Raw genomic sequence first — 21,402 nt, 5'->3', positions numbered from 1 at the left:
TTGCCAGGGTGTAAAAGCCTCTGAAACAGCATTTAGACCATCATGGGACACTAAAACTCAACAATGAAATCCTTAGCAGCTCTTTAAGAGTGACCTATTCAATGGCAGGGAAACAGAGATATACAACTGCCTTTTTTGTATTGCTATCTGTTTGATGCATATATACAGTATGTATTATGTGTCTAAATACACATTAAAAATACAGAGGCAAGACTACAAGACCACACCACCTGTGGTACTGACCTCGTAGCTGTGCTCGTCGGAGCACAGTTTGCCCAGGGAGATCTGGGTCTTCACCCTGCGGACAGCGCACTCCTTGTCGGACAGGCCGTCCGACTGGGTGGAGATGTCGATGGGGATGTCGGGCGTGTGGGACAGCAGCTCGTCCAGGTGCTCCTCCTGACTGGCGCTCAGCCGCTCCAGGGGCCCGCTGTGGGAGTGGTCGCTGGTGTTGCCCTCCTCTCCATCCGACACCGACAGGTTCTCCGAGCTGAAGGTGGAGTATGACTGGAAGCTGCTCATACAGCGGTGAGGTCTAGGAGAGAGAGAGAGAGAGAGAGAGAGAGAGAGAGAGAGAGAGAGAGAGAGAGAGAGAGAGAGAGAGAGAAAACAGGAAGGGAATGGAAAATGGGGTGAGGGGTCGGGTGAGTGACAGAGAAAAGAGATAGGGCAGAGGGAAAGATAGAGAGAAAGGCAGTTGTTAAGCTAATGTCTCATACCACTAAGCTATGTTTCATACCTGCCTCATTGTGTTTGTGATGAGTCAAATCCATGTGAATATTATAGTCAAAAGGTTATAAAAAAAACAAACATGATTTGCCGTGTTTTACCTCTGTCTCCTTGGAAACTCCACTTCACTGTCCACCTCCCCCTCCTCCTCTTCAGACGACTCATCACCACCCTGAGAGAGGAGCAAATACGGCTGTCAGTCCATCACCAACCTTTCACTGCATCCGACACACACTGCATGCATGCACACACACACACATTGATTTAAGTCCACAGTGTTGTGCTTACCTTCCTGAGTGGCCTGAGCGTGCGGGGCAGTCCAGTGGGCAGGGTGTGTGTTCGTTGGGCCTCCTGTTCCTGTGGCTCTGCCTTCTCCGTGGTCCCTCCGTCTGCAGTCGGGTCAGGCACTTTGCTGGGCACCGCTAACGGAGACGGGGCCCCCTCCTGGGTGCTGAGCAGGGAGTAGTGGGGCAGCTCTGGGTGGCTGGACGCAGGAGGGGTCTCCTGACAGTGTAGGCAGCCGGGGAAGGGGTGGGCCTGGCAGCAGGGGCACAGAGACCCAGCACCTGTACCCGGGACAGGGTTGGAGCTGGTGGATGTGGTCCGCTGGCGCGAGTCCGCATCCACGGCAGTGGAAATGAGGTCAGGGCTGGAGCCGGAGACGCGGCGCTGCAGGTGGTCCGTCTGGGGGCTGCGGAGGGCGGCGGCTGGGCCGAAGTAGCGCAGGTTGTTGGCACAGTTGACGACGGCCTCCTCGCGGCCCTTCAAGGGGAGGAAGGGGCCCTCTGGTGGTGGGTGGTGGTGGTGGTGGTGATGGAGGTACTGCTGCTCCTGCAGGGGCTGGGTCTCCTCTGCCGCCCCGGCGCCGGGCTTCAGCACCCCGGGGAACTCGCTGTGGCTTCCCTTGCTGTTGGCGCGGCGGTGACGAGGCTTGCTTCGGTAGCGGGCCTTGCCAGGAGGTGTGGAGACCTTCGGGCTGGCGGAGAGAGGCGAGGGGGAGGGGAGGGGATCGACACTGGGGATGCCGTCAGAACGAAGCAAATCTGGCCTGGAGGGAATAAATTAGAAAAATGTAATATTAGTACATATAAACTTTCAGGCATTTAAGTTCATTTTATTTTCTCCAGCTATTCTCATTCATTGTTTGTCCAGGAAAGCAGTGGCTACTAATGATACTGTATACGGACTTATACACCATATGACCAGAACATAACAAGGTAATTGAAACAGATCAATTTGTCTTACTTTACTGGGCTTTTGGGGATTACTTTATGGATTAGTGTATGTACTGTATGTAAATCCTGTCTTGCTGAACCTGCAAATGCTGACGTATGCAGCGTAGTTACAACAGGGAATTATTTTTCGAAGGGCTCAATTGTCTTTTCTCCTATAGCAATCTGTTGAAGTCGGCAGGGCTCAGACCTTTTGGTGGGAGGCATCCCGGGTTTGTGGGAAATGCTTCCTTTCTTCTTGATGAGCTTCTCGACAGCATTCGACCTGACGATGGGTCTGACCAGGTGCCGCTTGTAGTTCCCGGGATACTTCTTTTCCACTGCCTGCTCTCTCCTACAGAGGGGGGTGATGGCAGGGTTAGTAGGGCGCTAGGATGGTGAAGGACATTATGGTCCAATTTTACAGAGTCACATCGTTTCATAACTCCAAACCCCAGACAAACATGATTTCAAAATGGAAATGGCTCTTGAAAGATTGAATTTAGTGTGAATCCAGTCCAGTTTCCCTTACTCTTAATACAGTGAAAGTAGCTCCATTAATGAGAAACACACAAAACAACATGCACAGCAATCATTCAGGAGAGAAGGGAAATCCTGACGTTTGACTGAGTGAATAAATAGGTCAAGAAATTGGCAACAAAACGAGAGAGGAAACTCACTGCAAGGTCATTTGAGACGTTTGAGTCATACCAGAGTAAGTAGCTTAGGCTGAAGTATAAGAAATGTCTGAGAACTGGCTCTCATCTGACTCACAGAAAACCACCTATTGTTCTACTAAACACAATGTGACCCAAAATAGCGACTGAATTCTTCTCTGCTCTGTTATGAAGGATAAATCGAGCAATACTCCAAACAGGAGTATATCACATTGCAAAAGGCTGCAGTCTGATCCAAAAGCTGAACACATTTTTAGGTAATCGCGCCAGGCCGTCATAATCACTTTAAGTACTGGTGACTGGAACTGGCACAGAGAAAAGTCCGTGGCATTTGGAAACAATGGGATACTGACAACCACTATGCACTGAGAAGTGGGTAAGGAGTGGGGTAGAAGTGAGGCAGGGTGCTATGGGTTTATATACGTACTTCATCAGTTCCTTCTCCCGGACCTCCAGCTGCAGCATGATGGCACTCAGCTCCATGTAGAGGTTGTTGGCTCTCTCCAGTTTCCTCTCATAGTGCTCCCGGATGTCCAGCGCGTGTCTGCGAGGGTTGGGAAGTGCAAACAAACGCTCACTTCCAAAGAAGTCTCACCTCACTTTCAAATCAATACCGCTTCACATAATGAACCATGAATCCGCATGCAACTAATTAACTCGGTATTTAATATTTCACAGATGGATAATTTCCCTCTGTATCCAGTCGGCTATTTTTCCCTCACACACCTGAGTTCATCCCTCCTGCGTCGGATCAGCTCTTCGTCCAGCCTGTGGATGCAGGTGCCTTCGCTTTTGATCTTCTCAAAATGTTTCTTCACCTCCTCCCTCCATTCTGCCTGTAATGCGGAGGCACACAGTCAAACACTGGCCGTCCCCTCTGAGTCAGAAACACTTTCAGATGATCTCAACTCCAGGGGAGAACAATGTTATCTACAGTAAACAAAGATCTAGGGCTTCAAGTGGTGCTCGAATGCCAGGCTTCGTGTACACTAAGCAAATACCTACACTAAGCACGTACCAAGCTTATCTTAAAAAAGAACATTATCTAGAACCCTGTGACCTATACACAGCAAAGTTGCTCTGCTTGTGTGTTGCGGTGGCGGTGCAGACCTGAGACTTGAAGTAGGTCTCCTGAGGGGCTCCGAGAACGTCAGCGGACGCGATGTCGAGGTGGAGCAGGATCTGACGAAACGATGGCCTGTTCCTGGGCTTGCCTTGCCTGGGAGGGACAGATGAGGGAGGGGAGATTCATTTGAACAAGAACTGTAACAGTACTCGTCGTTTTCAGCTGTACTTTTGAGCCGTTTTTGTGTTTGTGTTTGCATTGTTAACAATACCCTAAAGCGTACAAGGAGGACTTGCACAAATGTGTCAGTGTGCTTAGTATTTGATCTATACTCACCATGTTTGTTTCATGAGGATTTTGAAGCCATCGGGGCAGGTGGAGGGGACAGGGAGGTGGAGGCTGTTGCTGCCGACACCCCAGATGATGGCTGAGGAGTCCACATCTTTGTACGGGATCTCTCCTGTCAGCAGCTCCCATAACACAACTCCAAATGACCTGCACAACACAAGTAAGGCTAGACATCGCTACGGCAACATCAACGTATAAGTCCTACCTGAATTATATCTATAACTGGGCAATTCAACGAAGCAGAACATAGTCTTTTCGCAGTTCTCTAATTTACATCAGTTTACATCTCAAATCTGAACTGTGATCTATTGACTTAATGACTTTTTTATAAAGGCTAGGGTGGCAAATGTAATTCAGTGTAATTCTTAAAAGGTAATTTGCAGGATTTTAACACTCACCAGATGTCTACTTTCTCAGACACAGGCTCATTTCTTATCACTTCTGGGGCCATCCAGGCCACTGTACCCGCAAATGACATCTTTGTACTTTTGTCACTGAGCTCTTTGGACGTTCCAAAGTCGGAGATTTTCACAGTGTCGTTGTGGGTCACCAAAACACTAAAACAGACAGACAGAGAAAACAGATTCCAGACTTAGACTTAGTCTTAGAAAAATCTTATTATAGGAAACTTAACAGTCCTTTGAGCTGCTTTTTTTTTGCAGCATTATAAAATGCAGTCCTTAAGTGTAATATTTCTTATTGTACGACCAAGAGAAAAGACTCTACTGTTACAGAAGCATGTCTCTGCATCTGAATCATCCTGTTGGGGGAGTGAGAGTGACCTTTCCAGCAGATTCAGCCTGCTATCATTCTGCTGACTAATACAGTGTTCGGCACTGCTGCAGCATGATGATATTGATTAGAGAAATAGGGCTACAGTGAGAGGCAGGAGCTGGATGAGACAGGACACTGTGTCTTAGTCTCATATTAAGGCCAACGACTCACTTTTATTAATGCTGAAAATGGCATTCCAGCTAATGGCAGGCCAACTCACAGTCAATAGGCTAAATTGTAAGTTGCTGCTGTAGGCCAGGAAATCTCACACACACAAGGCTGTCTTTGCTGAGCTCTACAGTTTGAAGAGCCTGATCACAGCACCCACAGACTGCTGCACAACAGGGAAAAACAGGGAGAACAGACTGAAGATCAAAAGGAAAGGATTTTGACTGCTGCATTACATAGCATTTCCATAGTGGTACATACACTACCAGTAAAAAGTTTGAACACACACATTTTTCTTTATTTTTACTATTTTCCACATTTTAGAATTATAGTAAAGACATCAAAACTATGAAATAACACAAATGGAATTATGCAGTGACCAAAAAAGTGTTAAACAAATCAAAGCTATCTTATATTTTAGATTCTTTAAAGTAGCCACCCTTTGCCTTGATGGAAAGGCAAAGGCTTTGGAAAGAAATTCATACACAGGCATCAACTTCACTATTTATATTTGTCTAAGACACAAATTTCAAGCATTAAAGCATAAGCCTTTAGATCAAAATGGCTTTAAGATCATGAAAAACATAGTACATTCAATCAGGTGTGTCCAAACGTTTGACTGGTAGTGTACACTAACGATAATAAAAAAAAAAATAGTGAAACAAATTCAAATGAACAAAGTCTTTACAAATGATTTGCTCATCTGGTACTGCTGGGAGAAGAGGCAACTCACTTGGGAGACTTGAGATCTCTGTGGATGATCTTGTGGAGGTGCAGGTAGTTCATGCCGCTGGCGATGCCCGAGGCCCAGTCCACCAGCAGCCGGGGCGTGACTTTACGGCCGGCCCTCAGCACCTCGTACAGCTGGCCCTGGGCACAGTACTCCATGATGATGCAGTAACACGGGGCCTGGGTGCACACACCCCTAGGTTGGATAAAACACAGGGAATGCTTAGAGTATATAGAGCAATGGATCCTAACAATGACAAACACAACAGGTGTCAACCATGCATACTTGTCTGGAGAGGTCAGAGGTCTACTAGCCTAACATAAAGGGCTATTTCACCCAAATGACTAGGCTACACACAATCTATCCCCAATTAGACTAAATTAAGGTATAATGCCACAGGATCACTTTACACACAGTTGTATGTACAGAATTCATCAACATAACGTGTTGCAACGCATGCAGCGTAAATTGGTTTAATGGCAAGCAAAATGGTTTTAGTTTAGTTCAGTTTATTCGACAATAAAAAAGCAAGATAGACACAATAGACAAAATGCATCTCAGCTTAACCTGACAAGGATAACACAATAAAGTCAACAGACTTTTTTCCATTGTGGTCCTTGATGTGTCAACGGTAAGATGTTGGTTGTAGACTTACTTGAAGCCGATGATGTTGGGGTGCTTGAGTTTTCGCAGGTGTTTAATGTCCGTCTCCTTCTGCTCGCGCACCTTCTTGATGGCCACCTCCTCGGAGTGGAACTTGCCCAGGAACACGGCTCCCTGCGCCCCGCTGCCCAGCCACTGCAGCTCCGAAATCTCCTCAAACGGAACCTCCCACATGTCTGGACACAAACAACATGGAAGATGTTAGGGAAGCAGGTAGATTTAAGTAACTCAATTTACTATCATGTCATTAAACTTAATAATAATACTGATATGATACTGAATGCTGCATATTGTTACTTTTTAAATTCTATATAACCAATATTGCCCTTCAGCGTTGACTGTTTTCATCTGTCCATCTGTTCATTCCCTCATAATTCCCTCTTTACGAAGTTAATTTCCATCCCTGTAAATAAGAATTTATTCTTACATGACCTGCCTGGTTAAATTAAGGTTAAATAAACACAGTGAGGACAGGACATAGTGCACAGGACATAATGTACAACCACTTTAAAAATAAATGTCCTGTTGCTTATATCATCTAACAGACATTTAACAGATCAGCTAACCATATTGACCAAAAATAAATCTAAGTCTCTGTGTGAAAATGCTATAAATGTCTCATACATTCAGATAGTGAGTCATATGCTGTTCCATCCGCCTGTATGTGGTTTTAAAACAACTGTGGAGGAGAAGCTATGCGCTACTGAATACTCCACCACATTATAGGAAGGCACAAGCATGCCAGCTGACCGACCACAAGACCCAACCCAGTTCTGTCTAACCACGACTTGTAGCCTGCAGCCTGTGTGTCCAGCTGCTACAGGCAGCCCTGCAGCGCGCCTCACCTTTACCATGACCCCAATTCAAACTGACAGCTGTAAAGCTCCACTCAAACAGGAATATGCTCAACCTGGGGATGGCTACTCATTTATGGTTTCAGAGTACATTGGGAGAAAGTTTGTGTCTCAGTAGCTTTAAAAGGGGCAGGAAATTTAGGATTGAACACAGTGTATTGAGTTTCCAAAGCTAACGGCATGCAGTAAGATAAAAGCTGGAGCTAACCTTGCTGTTGTAGCTTGTATTCTGTCGAGTAGGTTTTCCCTATGATGTTCCAGACTGGCCGTAGACAGCCAAACAGCCCCTCCAGGAAGCCGCCTGACCCAGGCCCTGCTCTGTGGAAGTGCAGCTTGATGTCATCAGGATGATGGGGGTGGCTTTGTCTGCCCCCTCCACTGTGGTCCATGGGACAGTCTCCCTCTCCCATCTGCTCCTCCCCTCCGCTGCCACACCCCCCGTGGTCACACGAGGCCGGCGACCCGGCCTCCTCGTGGTCCTGCTCCTGGAGCTGGAGCACGCTGTTGTCAAAGTGCCCACCCTCGCTCCGCGTTGAGTCCACGCTCAGCGCTGTGTTAGGGGGGCTCACCCCCCCCAGGACCGAGTCCTCGTCCTGGCCTGGGGGCTGCAGCGTCTGCAGGGGAACGGGCAGGTGTGTCGGGGGGGCCAGGTCTGTGATAATCTGAGGGGGCAAGTTAGAGGGAGGAGCCTGAGGAGGCTGCGGTTGAGAGTTGGGTGTATTCGATTTCTTCATGGCGTCCCCGACCACGGTGAGTTTGAGCTCCTCCTTCAGCTTGCCCACCAGCAGACTGGGGCAGGAAGTCCACGAGAGCACCTCGGGGGAGCTACCCATGGTGCCGTGCATGTGCATGGGCTGCCCAGTGATGAGGAGTGGAGCGCGGCCCTAACACACTGGTTTGTCTGAATGCTGTAAGTCACCTGTAAAATAGGGAGAGAAAGAAAGAGAGAGAGAGAGAGACAGGGAGGGAGAGAGAGGGAGAGAAAGGGGGAGAGGTTAACCCAAGTCATAAAGTACATGACAAATGAAACGTGAAATGCAGATTAAAATGAGAAGCTAAGCTAAATCCATTTGGTTGATTGTAGACACCTCTGATACAACGTAAACACATGATTAGAAATGTTGCCATGGTCCCCCATTCCCTCCACAAAGAGATGCAATCCCCTCATTTCCTCTCATAGATCTGGGATTGAAAGAGCTTACATTAATGATGATTATTTTTAACCATACAGCACAAACTCCACAGCAAGGGGGGGGTACAGAAATACCGGAAATGCCTTAAATCAGGGCATAAGAGAGTGAGTTAGTGAATGAAAGACAGTGGAGATACAAATAGTGCAATTCTGGGAAATGGTTGGGCTGAACTGATCGCACATACACACAAGCAGGGCTTTACTATGTTCTCTGTGTAGCAGTAGCAGTAGCAGGGATTAAAAGCCTGGCTGCGTATTAGGAGTGCTGAGAGCGAAACATCTGGCACACACAGCCCAGTCTCACTGCATAACCAGCAGGGCCGGCCACAGCCATCACCCATCGCAGGCCCACAGCCAGCCGCACAGCCAACATACCGGCTATTCTACAGTCACTGAGCCACCAGGAGAAAATCCATACCGTCCTAATCTGCCTGCTGGTGTTACGCAAGTCAGTGTTGAACCAGGGACAGAGGCAGGGACACAGCTTTCCTAAAAGGGAATTACTCCGGAGTCTAAATACACAGAGGTCACAGAGCAACATGTTGTTGTCACCAAAACCCCCTGATTACTGAGATACTGTGACAGGATGATGGTTTGATCTGAAATGCCACCTTCGGACACTTTCTACTGAGGCCATGCAACTAACTGCTGATTTCTCAGGCTTGGCACACCAGGTCACCTCAGTCCTAGTATACAGTTTCAGATGTTTGAAAGCTTAAAGAATAGATACACAATGATATGTTTGGTACTAGTGTAGCAACCAGTCTCTCATTATGCCTGATAACATTAAAAGTTATAAATTATTACCACTATACAGTTTGTTAACACTGGAGACAACCAAATATATAAATGTCAACATGGCTTAAGTCAACATGGATATAACAGACGGAAATACAAAGTCAATGTTTAGACCATCTAAAAATATGTTAATTGGATGAATTGTTCCCGCGTTTTCTCACTACTCATTGCTTCTCCATTTGTATCTATGATGCACATCCCTGTGCTTCAGAAAGTTGTATGCTGGCCAAAGATCATAGAAATAGATGAGGAACCTGCTGAAGTGTGCATTTTGGTGCATTTTAATTGGTTGCAACTGTAGCATACACTGTGTTTTCAGACAAACAGATGGCCATTTATCCACAGTCTGATTGTGCTTGTTTACCAATCTCGGCAAAAAAGCAGCACAAAGCAGTGAATCAATTTCAGTGTAAATGACACTTGATTTTTTCCTTTAAACCCCCCGAGGACATGGCCTCTGAAATCCAATCAAGTTTGCGGGGAATAGGAGGAGAGAGCACGCTCGTACAGTAGAAAATAGAGGGAGAGAGAGAGAGAGAGAGGAAGAGAGAGAGAGAGAGAGAGAGAGAGAGGAAGAGAGAGAGAGAGAGAGAGAGAGAGAGAGAGAGGAAGGGAGAGAGAGAAAGTGTACAGTCTGTACAGTTGGGAACAGGAGAGCAAAGTCCATGGGGGAGGAGGCAAAAGGGAGCAGTGTGTAACGTGGCAGGTTCCTGAAGGGGAGAGGACGGTCCTGAGTCCAGTCCAAACACACTTGGTTTCCTTTGCCCCGTGTATTTGTAACCCTCTGTGTGGAACACTGGCATGAATGCACATTTCGGCCACTTGGCACAGGACACAAGTACAATCAAGCTCAGCTGAACCGTCTCATGACTAAAACACTACTGCTGTAACGCTGCAATGCTTAGACACCCGGCCTGGACTTGGGACCCAATGGTTTGTGTGTGTGTGTTTATATGCATGTATGTGTGTGTTTGTGCGAATGCATGTATGTGTGTGTATCTACTGGGGGTAACCGGAGCGCTGTGAGAGTGTAGTGGCTGCCAGAAACTCATCTATAATGCAGGCCTGTCTCTTAGCAGGCTGCTGAGAGTGCAGGGGAAGGAGAGAATGCTCTCTCAGGTATCCAATAAATCCGTCCCTTCCACAGCCGAGACAACCGAGCCGTGCGAGTAGGGGCCCGCGCTGTAATTCCACCCCACGGACAATCCTCAGAGCTGGGCTACTGACGTGGGACGTGGTGGGTGGATGTGGTCGACTGGATAGAAACACACGCATATGAGAGACGCACGCCCATATGCGCACACACGCACACTGACCCCTATAACCCCCATTAGACCCACTCAAAAAACACAATTATCTTTCCTGAATAATGACTACAGAGCAGTGTGGCAGACAGCAGTTTTTCACTCTGATGCCTTTCATCCCATTGCAATTTCTCCCATTTCTCCTCTCTCTGCCCCCATCTCTTTCCTATGCAAATAGGCAGGGTCTGAACTTCTATATCTGACACCAAGAATAGGAAACGCACCTCTCGCTCTGTCCCATTAATCACTAATGGAAGATCTCTACAGCCATAGAATCCCATGAATAATGTCTGCGCCCAATCAACAAAGGCCCAGGGTGTCATTTACACAGTCATTTATTTACAGGATTTTCCGAAGTGACCGTGACTGACTGGGCCAGGGCAGAGGGGACCATCCCTCTGATGCGAAAAAAATGTCTTTAACACGTTTGACCAGCATAGATATCAGCTCAGAGAAAGAGACGGTTCGGACGCAGAATGGCTAAAATCAACTAGGAGAGAGGGAGAGGGGGAGAGAGAAAGAGAGAAAGAGAGAAAGAGAGAGAATTATCAGGGGCTGATCCTTTAATCCTTCTACAGGGCTCCAGAGACAGGCTTGTACAAACACAGACCCTATTCAGCCCTCCCCCTCCAAATATCCGCTACACACTTCCTTTCATTCTGTCCCTCTGTAAAGGCTACCACAATGTGAACTGACAATACTATAATGCATTATGGCATACATACTGTATATATACATACATTCATACGTGTGAAGCATTGGCAGAGAAAGATGTTATTGGTATTGTTACTGTACCACTCTGTCAGTGTGTGTGTGTGTGTGTGTGTGTGTGTGTGCGTGTGTGTGTGTACAGCAGCTGGCGTGGCAGGGGGATCAGGTTCAGAGGACACACGTGCAAGAGTACACACACACACGCACGCACACACACACACACACACACACACACAGGCACACTGAGGCCCGGGGCGTGTCTGGCAGGATCCAATAATCCCACTACTCCCAGCAATCCACTGGGGAAGGCAGTTTTGTTCTGTACCACTCAGCAAACGCCAATACGATCTCTCAGATTCTGTTTCAAAGCACCTTCAAACAGCAGCTGGGCCTTCCTTAACATATCAATGTGGCAACTGAAACGTGAATTAATACACACACACTTGCACACTGCATTCATGCTCCTACTCAATCACTGACACACACAATAACACACAGTTGCAGCAGCATCATCTGTGTCGCCATCACTCTGGTCCTCATTAAGGGAAGCCCTGCTGGGCCCCATAGGGGAACCTCTCTTTAGTTAACAGCTGCGCCACCAACAAAGAACCAATTTAGAGCCCATCCCAGCTCATCATTCACACGTTACCATGTCAACACAGCATCCATCCTGACCTTCTGCTACCAGTCACACTCAGCTTCGTCCGTCCCTCAGGTTTGGAGAGGCCAAAAACCCGGGGTGTGTGTTGTTTCTACTGAGCCTGTCAGACCAGGAGGGCAGAATGAGAAGCAGGCTGGCTTATTTTAAATAACAACAATGTGGTTATCACTCTTTTTTATTGATAGAAGAGTGGGTAGCCCATCCTAACCAGTATTTTGCCTTTAAAAGAAGACTTGAATCTCAGCCTCATGAGCTACCAGTACACATCAACTGTCCATCACATTTTAAAAATCATACTTTCATATAGGTCACAAGGAAGAAACGACAGCTAAGGCATACAGAGAAGTACGAGTGCAGCACACAGAGAGCCAGAGTCAAGCCCATACACAGATACAGTCCAGGTCAAACAGACTAGTCCACTCAATCACTAGGATATCCTCAAGGGCTCGTTGCCGGGAGGCTTGATAAATACCAGCTCCGCACCCCGTTCATCCCTCCCTCCATCCCTCGAAACAAATGGAGTGAAAAAACGGCTGTCGAAATGGCAGGTGAGAGCTGTGCAGAACAGAGCTCATCACCATTGATCACCTCAAGGAAGCAATAAAGGAAAGGTTAAGAGTATTAAAACAAAATGGACTGAAAGGACGTAAGTGTCTCTTATCATCAGTAGCTCACTGTGATCAAAGTCACTCTGATCTGAACTATACACCTGGCCATCTCTGTTATTCTGGGTCACAGTGGAGCAGTTGCACTCTGGTATCTGTGTTTCTTTCCCAAGTCAGCGCAGACTATGGACTTTTTCAGGGCCGGCGATCAGCAGGCAGGTAAACAACCTTGTGAAACATTCATCTGGAAACATATCACACATAACAAGCACGGACTCCTCTCTAGTTGATGGAGCACGCGACTGTTTCAGCTTTACTGGCGAAATTCTAACGCAATTACAATATGGAACATCGAATATGGAGACATCTGAAATACGACTCTGGCGCGAGAGCCACCGAGTCCTGATTTGATTGTCGGGAAGTGGGCCGATGTCTAAATCAGCTTTCCCTCTCTCTCTCTCTCTCTCTCTCTCTCCCCCCTGGTCATAAGTCCTGCCAGAGGGGATTGGACTAGCTGCTGTAGGTGGGTGAAAGTAATAATCTGTCTGGCCCGGGCACAGAGGTAGAAGGAAAAAATAAACAAATTCTGGCAAAGTGTTCAGGCATCTGTCGTCACATGGCTGACGTTTTGCTATAATCCCTCTCTCTTCATATTCTGATTCCCTCTGGTGACTCACCTGGCTTGACTAAAATACCTGGTGGTGGCTGGAGGGGAGAGCAGGCCACAGAGCAGTAATCCCGCCTGCCTGCCTTTCTACCCGCCTGCTTGGGGTTTAGACTGCTGGTGCTGCTGGGCAAATGAGAACAAGGTCAAACCCGGCCCGCCGCTGCCGAGGCCATAGGGAAAGTGTCAGGCGGAATCATCTGGAATCTGCCTGGTTTGTTGTGAGAGCTGGGTTTCTCATGCAGGGTGGGGAGAGGGGGGCAGTCAGGTGAATGAACGGGACAGCATGTCGACTGCCAGAGAGCTGACACACAGACGGATTACAGAGAGAGTAAAAACCAAACAGCTACAAGTTAGAGGTCTCGGCTTCGGCGCTCAAGTACAAATCGGCAATGTTTGATAGTGTGGTTTGTTGGTTTTTCTGCAAATTCGACTTGCCTAGTCATAAAAGCGCAAAACAAATAAAAAAAAACACAAAATACAGATGCACGCAAGCGGATCCCAGCTGGCTGTCCAGTTATGAGAATATATTCAAATTCACACACTGAGTGAACATGGCTGGTGATTGTGTCAGAACTGTGAATCACTGGCACTCCAAACACACAGACACACACACACACACACACACACACACATAACACACATAACTTGTGCCTCAAATAGCCTCAGCCGGTACCAGCCAGAATTGGAGAAAATAAATAACGGAAAGAAAAGTGTGTGCGCCATCGACACGTCACACACTCTCCCTCCCAGCCACTCAGTGAGGCTGCAGCCAGCAGGGCAGGCAGGAGATATCAGCCTCCTGAAACACTTATGAAATCGGCAACTGTCACGAACTCTCTGCCCTCAGAAGCCCAAGAGCCTTCAATAGCAGTCTTTTCAGTCAGGCCAACTCTTTGCTCACGGTAGTGCTTAACGATAAAGCATTACAGAGCTCTATTTATGAATGCTAACCACATCCGCCCGGATAGATGATGAATTCAAACGGACAGAGAGGGAGAGCGGGGCCAAGGAGACAGTGGAAGGAGAGACAGAAGAAAGCGAAGAACGAAACAGAGGAAGAAAAGTAGATTGGGAGGAGAGAGAAAAGGAAAGGCATGGAAAGGCTGTGAATGAGAGAGAGATAGAGGGGATTCTGTAGTTGGGAACAGAGAGAGTGAGGTCAGAGAAACAAAAGAGGCAGACAGAGAGAGAGAGAGAAAAGAGAAAGAGAGGAGAAGAAGAATGCTAGCCAGTGCTATTCTGCTGCTGTGGCTGCTTGCGGGCTGATACTGTACCGACCGAGCTCTAATGGGAAAGACTCCCAGAGCGACAACAAAGGACACAAGAGGAGCCGGCTCCATGTGAACTGGGCCTGTCTGCCCTGCACGGCCAGGAGACAGCACACACACACACACACACACACACACACACACACACACACACACAATCAGCACAGCACACCAGAGCAGCTGCTGCCACAACAATCCCCCTTGTGCTCCTTTAATAGGGACGGCCTGCCTGGCCCGCCAACAATGAGGGACGAGGAGAGCGACAGACACACAAAAGTGACACAACAGACAAACACGCATATTGCAGGAGGCTGGCCGTGACTGACACCATTTTAATGGCTGCAATATGAAAATGCACAAGACGACAAAGCGAGGAAAAAATGGGGCATGTGAGTTTAAAGAGAGGAAGTGGGTGTGTTGTGCTGCATGTTCTTTCTCCTGCCTGAAGAAAGACTCTGCCATAGCAGAAAGCCAGGAAATCAATACACATTAGTGCATCTATTAGCTCCTGGGTTCATACTATCCCTGTTCGCCCTTAAAAAAAAACCGCAACATGCATCTCATCTCCATTTAGATTCTGAGCAAATATTACGTCTTCCACCCCAAGCAGCTTAGGTCACACACTCCAGAATAAATCCAAACAGCAAACACCTCATGGATATGAATAAGGAGCCATTATTTCACTGCTGTGTGGAGAATGGATGGATGTAGCTCTGCTCTCCTCCACCCCTCCTCCTCTCTAAAGCCCGGCTGCCGGCTACTCATCCTGCGCCGTTACATAAACACGCTTAGTAGCAGAGGACAGAGGTGGACACACACACACACACACACTCACACACACAGAAACACACAGAGCTTTCCTGCTGCCAAACTGAGTAAATAAAGAGATGGATAAAGATACAAAGCAGGAGAGAAAAGAAAAAGACAGTGAGGCAGCGAGAGAGGGAGAAAGACAGGGGAGCAGAGAGAGAGAGAGAGGCAGAGTTAACTCATTATAAAAGACATAATGAGAGACTGGATAAAAGAAAGAGGATGTGATTTGTGTATGTACACATACTGTACTGTAGGCTAGCATCCGTCACGGCAACAGATTTCAGCCCATGGCTGTGTGTAACACACGTGTGTCCCAGAGAAGTCTGTCCTCTTTGACCAACAGCATTATTATCATGCCTCATGCCTCGGAGGTTGTGTTTTGTGTCATTTGGCTGGTAGGTCGGGGGGGGGGGGGGGGGGAGGGGGGGCGGGGGGATGCTCTGCTGGTCTATACCTTTACCTATACCTCAACCTGTCCTTCATCAGAGGGCACAGAGAACTACTGCATCAAAAACCAGCAGCAGCATCACTGCTGCCTGAGCCCAAAATAGCTCCTCCACGCACCAACGCACGGCCGCACGCACGACCGCTCGGCACGCTCCCGCAGCACTGCTACTGAACAAACACTGACAACTGATTCACACACTTACACACACACACACACACACAAACATAGAAGTATGCATGCACGCAGACATACACATACATGTAGACAGAAGGACGAACTGTCAAACATACAGAGAGACAAAACACAAACACGCACTCACATGCACACATAAACACATACAAGCAGACGTACCACCTCCACACCACTTCCACTCCGATCTAAGGCAACGGCACTGCAACAGCACATTACTCACAGCAGACAGAGCTCAGATGCATGGTCCTTTCTCAGCTCTGAGCCCGGGACGGGAAAAAAAGCCCACAACCCAACCAGGGGAGAAAGACTGGACTGACGCTCAGGACGGAGAAACACAGGGACAGAGAGAGAGGAGAACGACAGACATTCCTCTAACTGGGTCCTGCAGCGCCCGGGCTGTGAGTGGGTGGCAGCGTCACCGGTCGCTGAAGAGCTGCTCACGTCACGCTTTTCATGAATGGAGCTGCCTGACGCAGAGAGGACGCGAATCATAGAGAAGGGGTGGGGGGGTTGGGGGGGGGGGGGCCTTGTACACAGAGACACCCGGAGAGGAGGAGCGAAGGAGATGGCGGGGGAGGAGGTGGAGGAGGAGGTGGTGGCGGGGAGAGGGGAGGGGGGAGGGGGGGGGGTGTTTCAAAGCAGCACCAGCTGGGAACAGCAGGTTGGGCTGCGGTGGCGTCTAGCTCTCTGTAAGTAGGGCAGACCGTTTCTGCACAAGAGAAAATCCCATTGTACTGAATCAGTAATCAGGACTCTCCATCCCGTCTGTATCAACATCCCACATATGAATGCGCACTGTATCCTCCTTAACGCTGCTATATTAAACTATTCCTATGTGCCAACACACTGCATATGTGCATGTATACTTGAATAAAACAACAACCCCGTGCTTTCTTTTGAAAATGTACCAAACAACTAATGACTGTATTTTTTTTCCTTCAAGTCTGGTAGCACAAAATGAATCCTCTGTTACTGTTCATGTTGCAGTAAAACAACCGTCCTTTTTCAACTGAATTGTTTGTGTGTCAGTAGCAGTTATGGCTAATTAAATGAATGTGCGTTGATGTTAGCAGTAGAGGTTAAATAATTATATGGCTTTTATATTAAGCCGTGTGATCCACTTACTGTCTGGTGATAAGAACATTGATATCACTTTCACTTCTATTCAAGTCAATATCTATTCAGTTTGTTTTGGTGCATGCTAACGCTTTAGCACACCGCTGTGTGTATGCCAGCTTGTTTGGCACAGTTTCAAATACACCATAACACACTAAATGCTGAACAGAGGTGAAACTCATACTGACCTTCTCATGGTGACACAAGAGCTAAAAGATGTGTGTATTCCTTTAAAATCTTTAGTTAACTAAGGCCACATCCACCTCCTCTCCCACACACAAGAGGGACCAGGCCTGCTACTGTAGAGAAGTAAACTCTGGACATGTGATTGCAGTCATCAAATCATTTTGATTGACCTACATTTTCACCATTGCTTGTAAACGCCCTGTGCACAGCAGTGCTTTTCTCAAGTTAGCTTCTAGAAGTATTCTACTGCCCACTGGAAGACTTTCTATTCCATATCTTTAATGTTCCTTCAGAGCATGAACAAAACAAATTGGAGCCTATATTTATTTTCTCCCTGTTTCACTATTACTGCGTTTATACATTCCTCTATGTACTACTGACAATTAAATGAAGTAGCCCAAGTTGGACAATTTCAAGTTTCTCATATACTGAGAGCTCTCTAGCAACACAGAATATTAGTCTATGGTCAGGAGACACAAGAAGGGTTTGAGTTGCAGTTTTAGAAAAAGGGCTAAGAAAGTCAGAGAAAAAATAAAAAGGTCAGAGCCAGTATTGAAGAGAGGCAGTGCTTTTTCTCTTTATTTCCACCTAAAGGTCATCTAATGCCCGTCTCTTGCGCTCCCCCATAATGGGCTGAAAGAACACCACTTTATTTAGCCACTCCACTTGTCAGCACATGGATTATGCGTGTGTGATTATGTATTTGTTAGCATGCTTTTGTGTGTTTTTGTCATTTGTGTGTGTGTGTGTGTGTGTGTGTGTGTGTGTGTACTGACCTGTCAGGTGGTTACTGAGCATCTCATAGGTCTGCTTAGTGTGTTCTGGATCCAGGATCGAGTCTCCCTCGCTCTTCACCTGCATACAAAAAAAAGAAATGGGGTTCACATAGATGAGTGAAATGTAAAACAGAGCGCTAACATGAATAAATATGATACATTCAGACAATAATTCACAATCAGAGCCCTGGCAGAAAAACATTACCATCTGCAACATGTCGAGGGCAACGTTAGATATTGACAGAACGGTCGATTCACCGGATGATGAAGGGACTGGAGAGGAAAGGGGGTGAGAAGAGGGAGTGACTCAGAGGAAGGGGAGGTAGTGGTGGTGTGTGTGTGTGTGTGTGTGTGTGTGTGTGTGTGTGTGTGTGTGTGTGTGTGTCTGGGGGGTAATGGCAAAATCAGAGATTGAGACCGACTGCAACCAGAGGGGGTATCAAAAGAGACTGATTGAGAGGGAGGGCCTGAGGCTGAAGGGAGAGGCTCAGGGAACAGATGCTACATCCCATCCTCTCATTACAGGCCCAAACCTCTGGGGGGTGCGGGGCGCTGAAGGAGTGGAGCGGTGGTGGAGAGGGGTGGTGGTGGAGGGTAGGAATGTAATGATGCATGGAGAGAGGGGGTTGGGGGGTCGGGGAGCAGTATTGTCCAATCTCTGTCCTCCAGCCACACCCCAGCAGGGGACACTGCCAGAGGAGGAGGCTTGCTGCCCCGGGGCGAGGCTAAAGCTCAGGCCTCCAAACAGCCTATAAATGGCGTGAAATGACATTCAAATGAGTCACGGTGCAGATGGCCAAGGACGCTGGCTTTAATGGGACTGGCATTAAGGAATGGTGAGTGCACTGGCTGAGTGAGTGGTGGATCTGTTAAAAACCCTAAACGGCAGCTTTGTAACGCATAAATCAAAATTAACACAACATCAAACATCCTTAAGGCTCTTAAGAACATAAACAAGTGAGTGTAAACCAAAATGGCTACCCCCACCTTGTTGTTTATGATGCATGCCTGTAAAGACACACACAAAAACACAGCTGGGGAATTCCCCTGAAACAGGTTCTCGCTGAACATTGACCAGTGAAGTTAAAAGAGAGATAGAAACCCAGAACATAGCAGCAGGGAGTTCAACTACCTGACCTGTTTGCTTAGTGAGTGAGTCTAGCTCTGCTCTATAGACAGAATTCCAAAGGTCAGGAGATCACAAGCTTGTGTGCTCATGTGGAAACAAGCAAAGCCACGTCGCATTAAGAGAACCACACTGCAACTCCCCGAGCGAGCGCTCTGCTATATAACTGAAGAGCTTCGAAAGCCACAACAGCAAGCTCCATTTTTGAAGTTGAATAGCAGAACTGCACAAGACCCAGAGGCTGCTGGGATGGCACAGTTAAAGGCATTCATGTGAAGTAGCCAGGGGCTAAGAGAGCTGCTTCAGCCGAGGAAGCTAGCGAGCTTCCATTCATCCAATACTGTGGCTCTGCTCTGCTTCTTTGCCTTTCTATTAAAGAGTTGAAAGTGGAGAGAGACAGTAAAGGCGGGTAGAGAGACAGGGGGATGACATGTGACAAAGGTCCTGGGTCAGATTCAAACCCAGAACACCGCGGCCACACGGCACATGCCCCCCAGACCACCGAGCCACCAGGACGCCCTGATGCAAAACCCCCTTTTACCACCTGAACAGAAAAACTTGCCAATACAAACACAAGACAAATTATGACGAATCCTCCAAGTTTCTGAGTTGTCATTTAAACTAGATGAGACCACTGTGGTAAATAAGGCCTCTCTGCACAGGACCGCCAGACAACACACCCAAACAGGAGGTAATCTGCCCATACTAATTTCAAAGGCTAAATCTGTAATTGCAGTACGGCGCCCCGTGTTGAAAGGCTGCCACCCCACTGCTGGCTTTGTTTACACAGTGATTAATTAGATTGGAGACATTTTCTTTCACTTTGAAAATTATTTGCCGAGCTTTTGACGCAATCATGTGTCACATTCACAGCAGCTGCAAACACAATTGTGGCAAAAACAGCCTGCTGTCGGTTCTGTTGCCTCCTACTAGGGAGTTTGTAGATGACAACACCTTCCGTGGCAAAGGAAAATAAGTACAGGCTGTACAGCAACATCGCCTCTGGTTGTCTCTGCCATATTTGTTTTTGTTGGTAATAGATGGTTTTGCCACATCCTCACCTACTTGCCTGCTGTGCATAGTGTGAATGAAAAATGAGATCCAATCACACTGCCGACAGAATGCAATCAACAAGAAAGCATATAAATACCAGGTGTAAGTGAGGTCTTGAAGACTCTTCAAGAGCATCTATAAATAGGGATCAGAAGTCAACCTCATGCCCATTATAATTGTAATATACTTCTAAACTATACTTCTAATTGATCTAAACTTTTTAAAAATGACATAGGCATCAGTTGCACATGAAATAGAGCCTTGCACTTTTGCATCAAGACAATTATTACATTTACTTATTCCAAGCCCCTTAATGAAATGCCTGTGGGGATGTGTGGTAGCATGGCTAATGCTATAATACCAGAAATAGCTAACAAACTAGCCTACCACTTCACCTCCTTACATACCCAATGTTTAGCATGGCTTAGATGGTCAAATAAATGCCAGACAGTTTCTTTACACAATTCCAAACCAAAGATACAAAAAGAGTCTGACCTCCGTCTCTCCGTTAGCCGTATTCCAGTGGCGGTCAAAGCTTTGTGCCCCATCCTCATCACTGGCACACACACACACTGTACCGACAGTCAGCGCTCCACGTGTCCCGGCCTCTCCGCCGAGAGCAGCGGGGCTGTAAACCACACTGGCCTGGCTCCGTTATGCACACTCATTACTATTTCACCAGCAGCGGAACAGCAGCACTGACAGCTCCTGTGTCCCCCACATTAATAAGAGAAAAAGCACCATCGCCCACACCGGCTTAAGAGTGGTTTACCTTTCCAATCTGCCATCGCAGGCAGCGGTCACATACAGACACGCTGGCCACACACACACACATATAACTACACGCAAAACAACAGACTTCCAAGCAGGCCTCAACGCTGAGCATGCCTGCTGAGTCCTGTGATGAGATGTACAGTATGCGGCTGTTACATGATGAGAAGACAGCAGTACACATGATACTGCAGGGCAGACACATTCGCCCTTCATGATTCCAGGATTCAGTGACTCGCTGATTCTTCTGGAGGTCAGTAGTTCAGTGACTGTCTTAGTCTTTTATCTACGTGTTAAACTTGGAAACAGTGTGCAAAAGCAATCAAGCTGTCAATGGGAGGAAAGCCTTTTGCAGTCGCCAGGATTGGCTCAAGGTCTATTGTTGGCTCAGCAAGAGTCTGTCTTGCTCCGCATAATGACTGACCAGATGCTTCTAGGAGAAAGCTTTCACTCCGTTCGAAAATCAAATCAAGTTGAGATACATTTCTCCATCTA

The 21,402-nt window shown here is 47.4% G+C and overlaps 1 protein-coding gene across 1 annotated transcript in view; it reads right to left on the bottom strand.

The window, feature by feature from the left end:
* Nucleotides 1–21,402, bottom strand: part of map3k13 (mitogen-activated protein kinase kinase kinase 13) — a 30,996-nt gene that overhangs the window by 3,644 nt on the left and 5,950 nt on the right. The window contains exons 2-14 of the mRNA XM_071918359.2: nucleotides 17,958–18,036; nucleotides 7,429–8,139; nucleotides 6,359–6,542; nucleotides 5,707–5,898; nucleotides 4,430–4,588; nucleotides 4,020–4,178; nucleotides 3,728–3,836; nucleotides 3,344–3,453; nucleotides 3,045–3,161; nucleotides 2,152–2,295; nucleotides 1,018–1,777; nucleotides 831–901; nucleotides 244–535 (exon numbers count right to left, since the gene is read on the bottom strand). Coding sequence (XP_071774460.1) covers nucleotides 244–535; nucleotides 831–901; nucleotides 1,018–1,777; nucleotides 2,152–2,295; nucleotides 3,045–3,161; nucleotides 3,344–3,453; nucleotides 3,728–3,836; nucleotides 4,020–4,178; nucleotides 4,430–4,588; nucleotides 5,707–5,898; nucleotides 6,359–6,542; nucleotides 7,429–8,071 — 2,940 coding nt within the window. The 5' untranslated portion in view covers nucleotides 8,072–8,139; nucleotides 17,958–18,036. The remainder of the gene's footprint in view (nucleotides 1–243; nucleotides 536–830; nucleotides 902–1,017; nucleotides 1,778–2,151; nucleotides 2,296–3,044; nucleotides 3,162–3,343; nucleotides 3,454–3,727; nucleotides 3,837–4,019; nucleotides 4,179–4,429; nucleotides 4,589–5,706; nucleotides 5,899–6,358; nucleotides 6,543–7,428; nucleotides 8,140–17,957; nucleotides 18,037–21,402) is intronic.

The sequence above is a fragment of the Centroberyx gerrardi genome, chromosome 10, assembly GCF_048128805.1.
Source record: "Centroberyx gerrardi isolate f3 chromosome 10, fCenGer3.hap1.cur.20231027, whole genome shotgun sequence".
Taxonomy (NCBI): domain Eukaryota; kingdom Metazoa; phylum Chordata; class Actinopteri; order Beryciformes; family Berycidae; genus Centroberyx; species Centroberyx gerrardi.
Note: the sequence above shows the minus strand (reverse complement) of the source record. Positions and strands in the feature narration are given on the sequence as shown.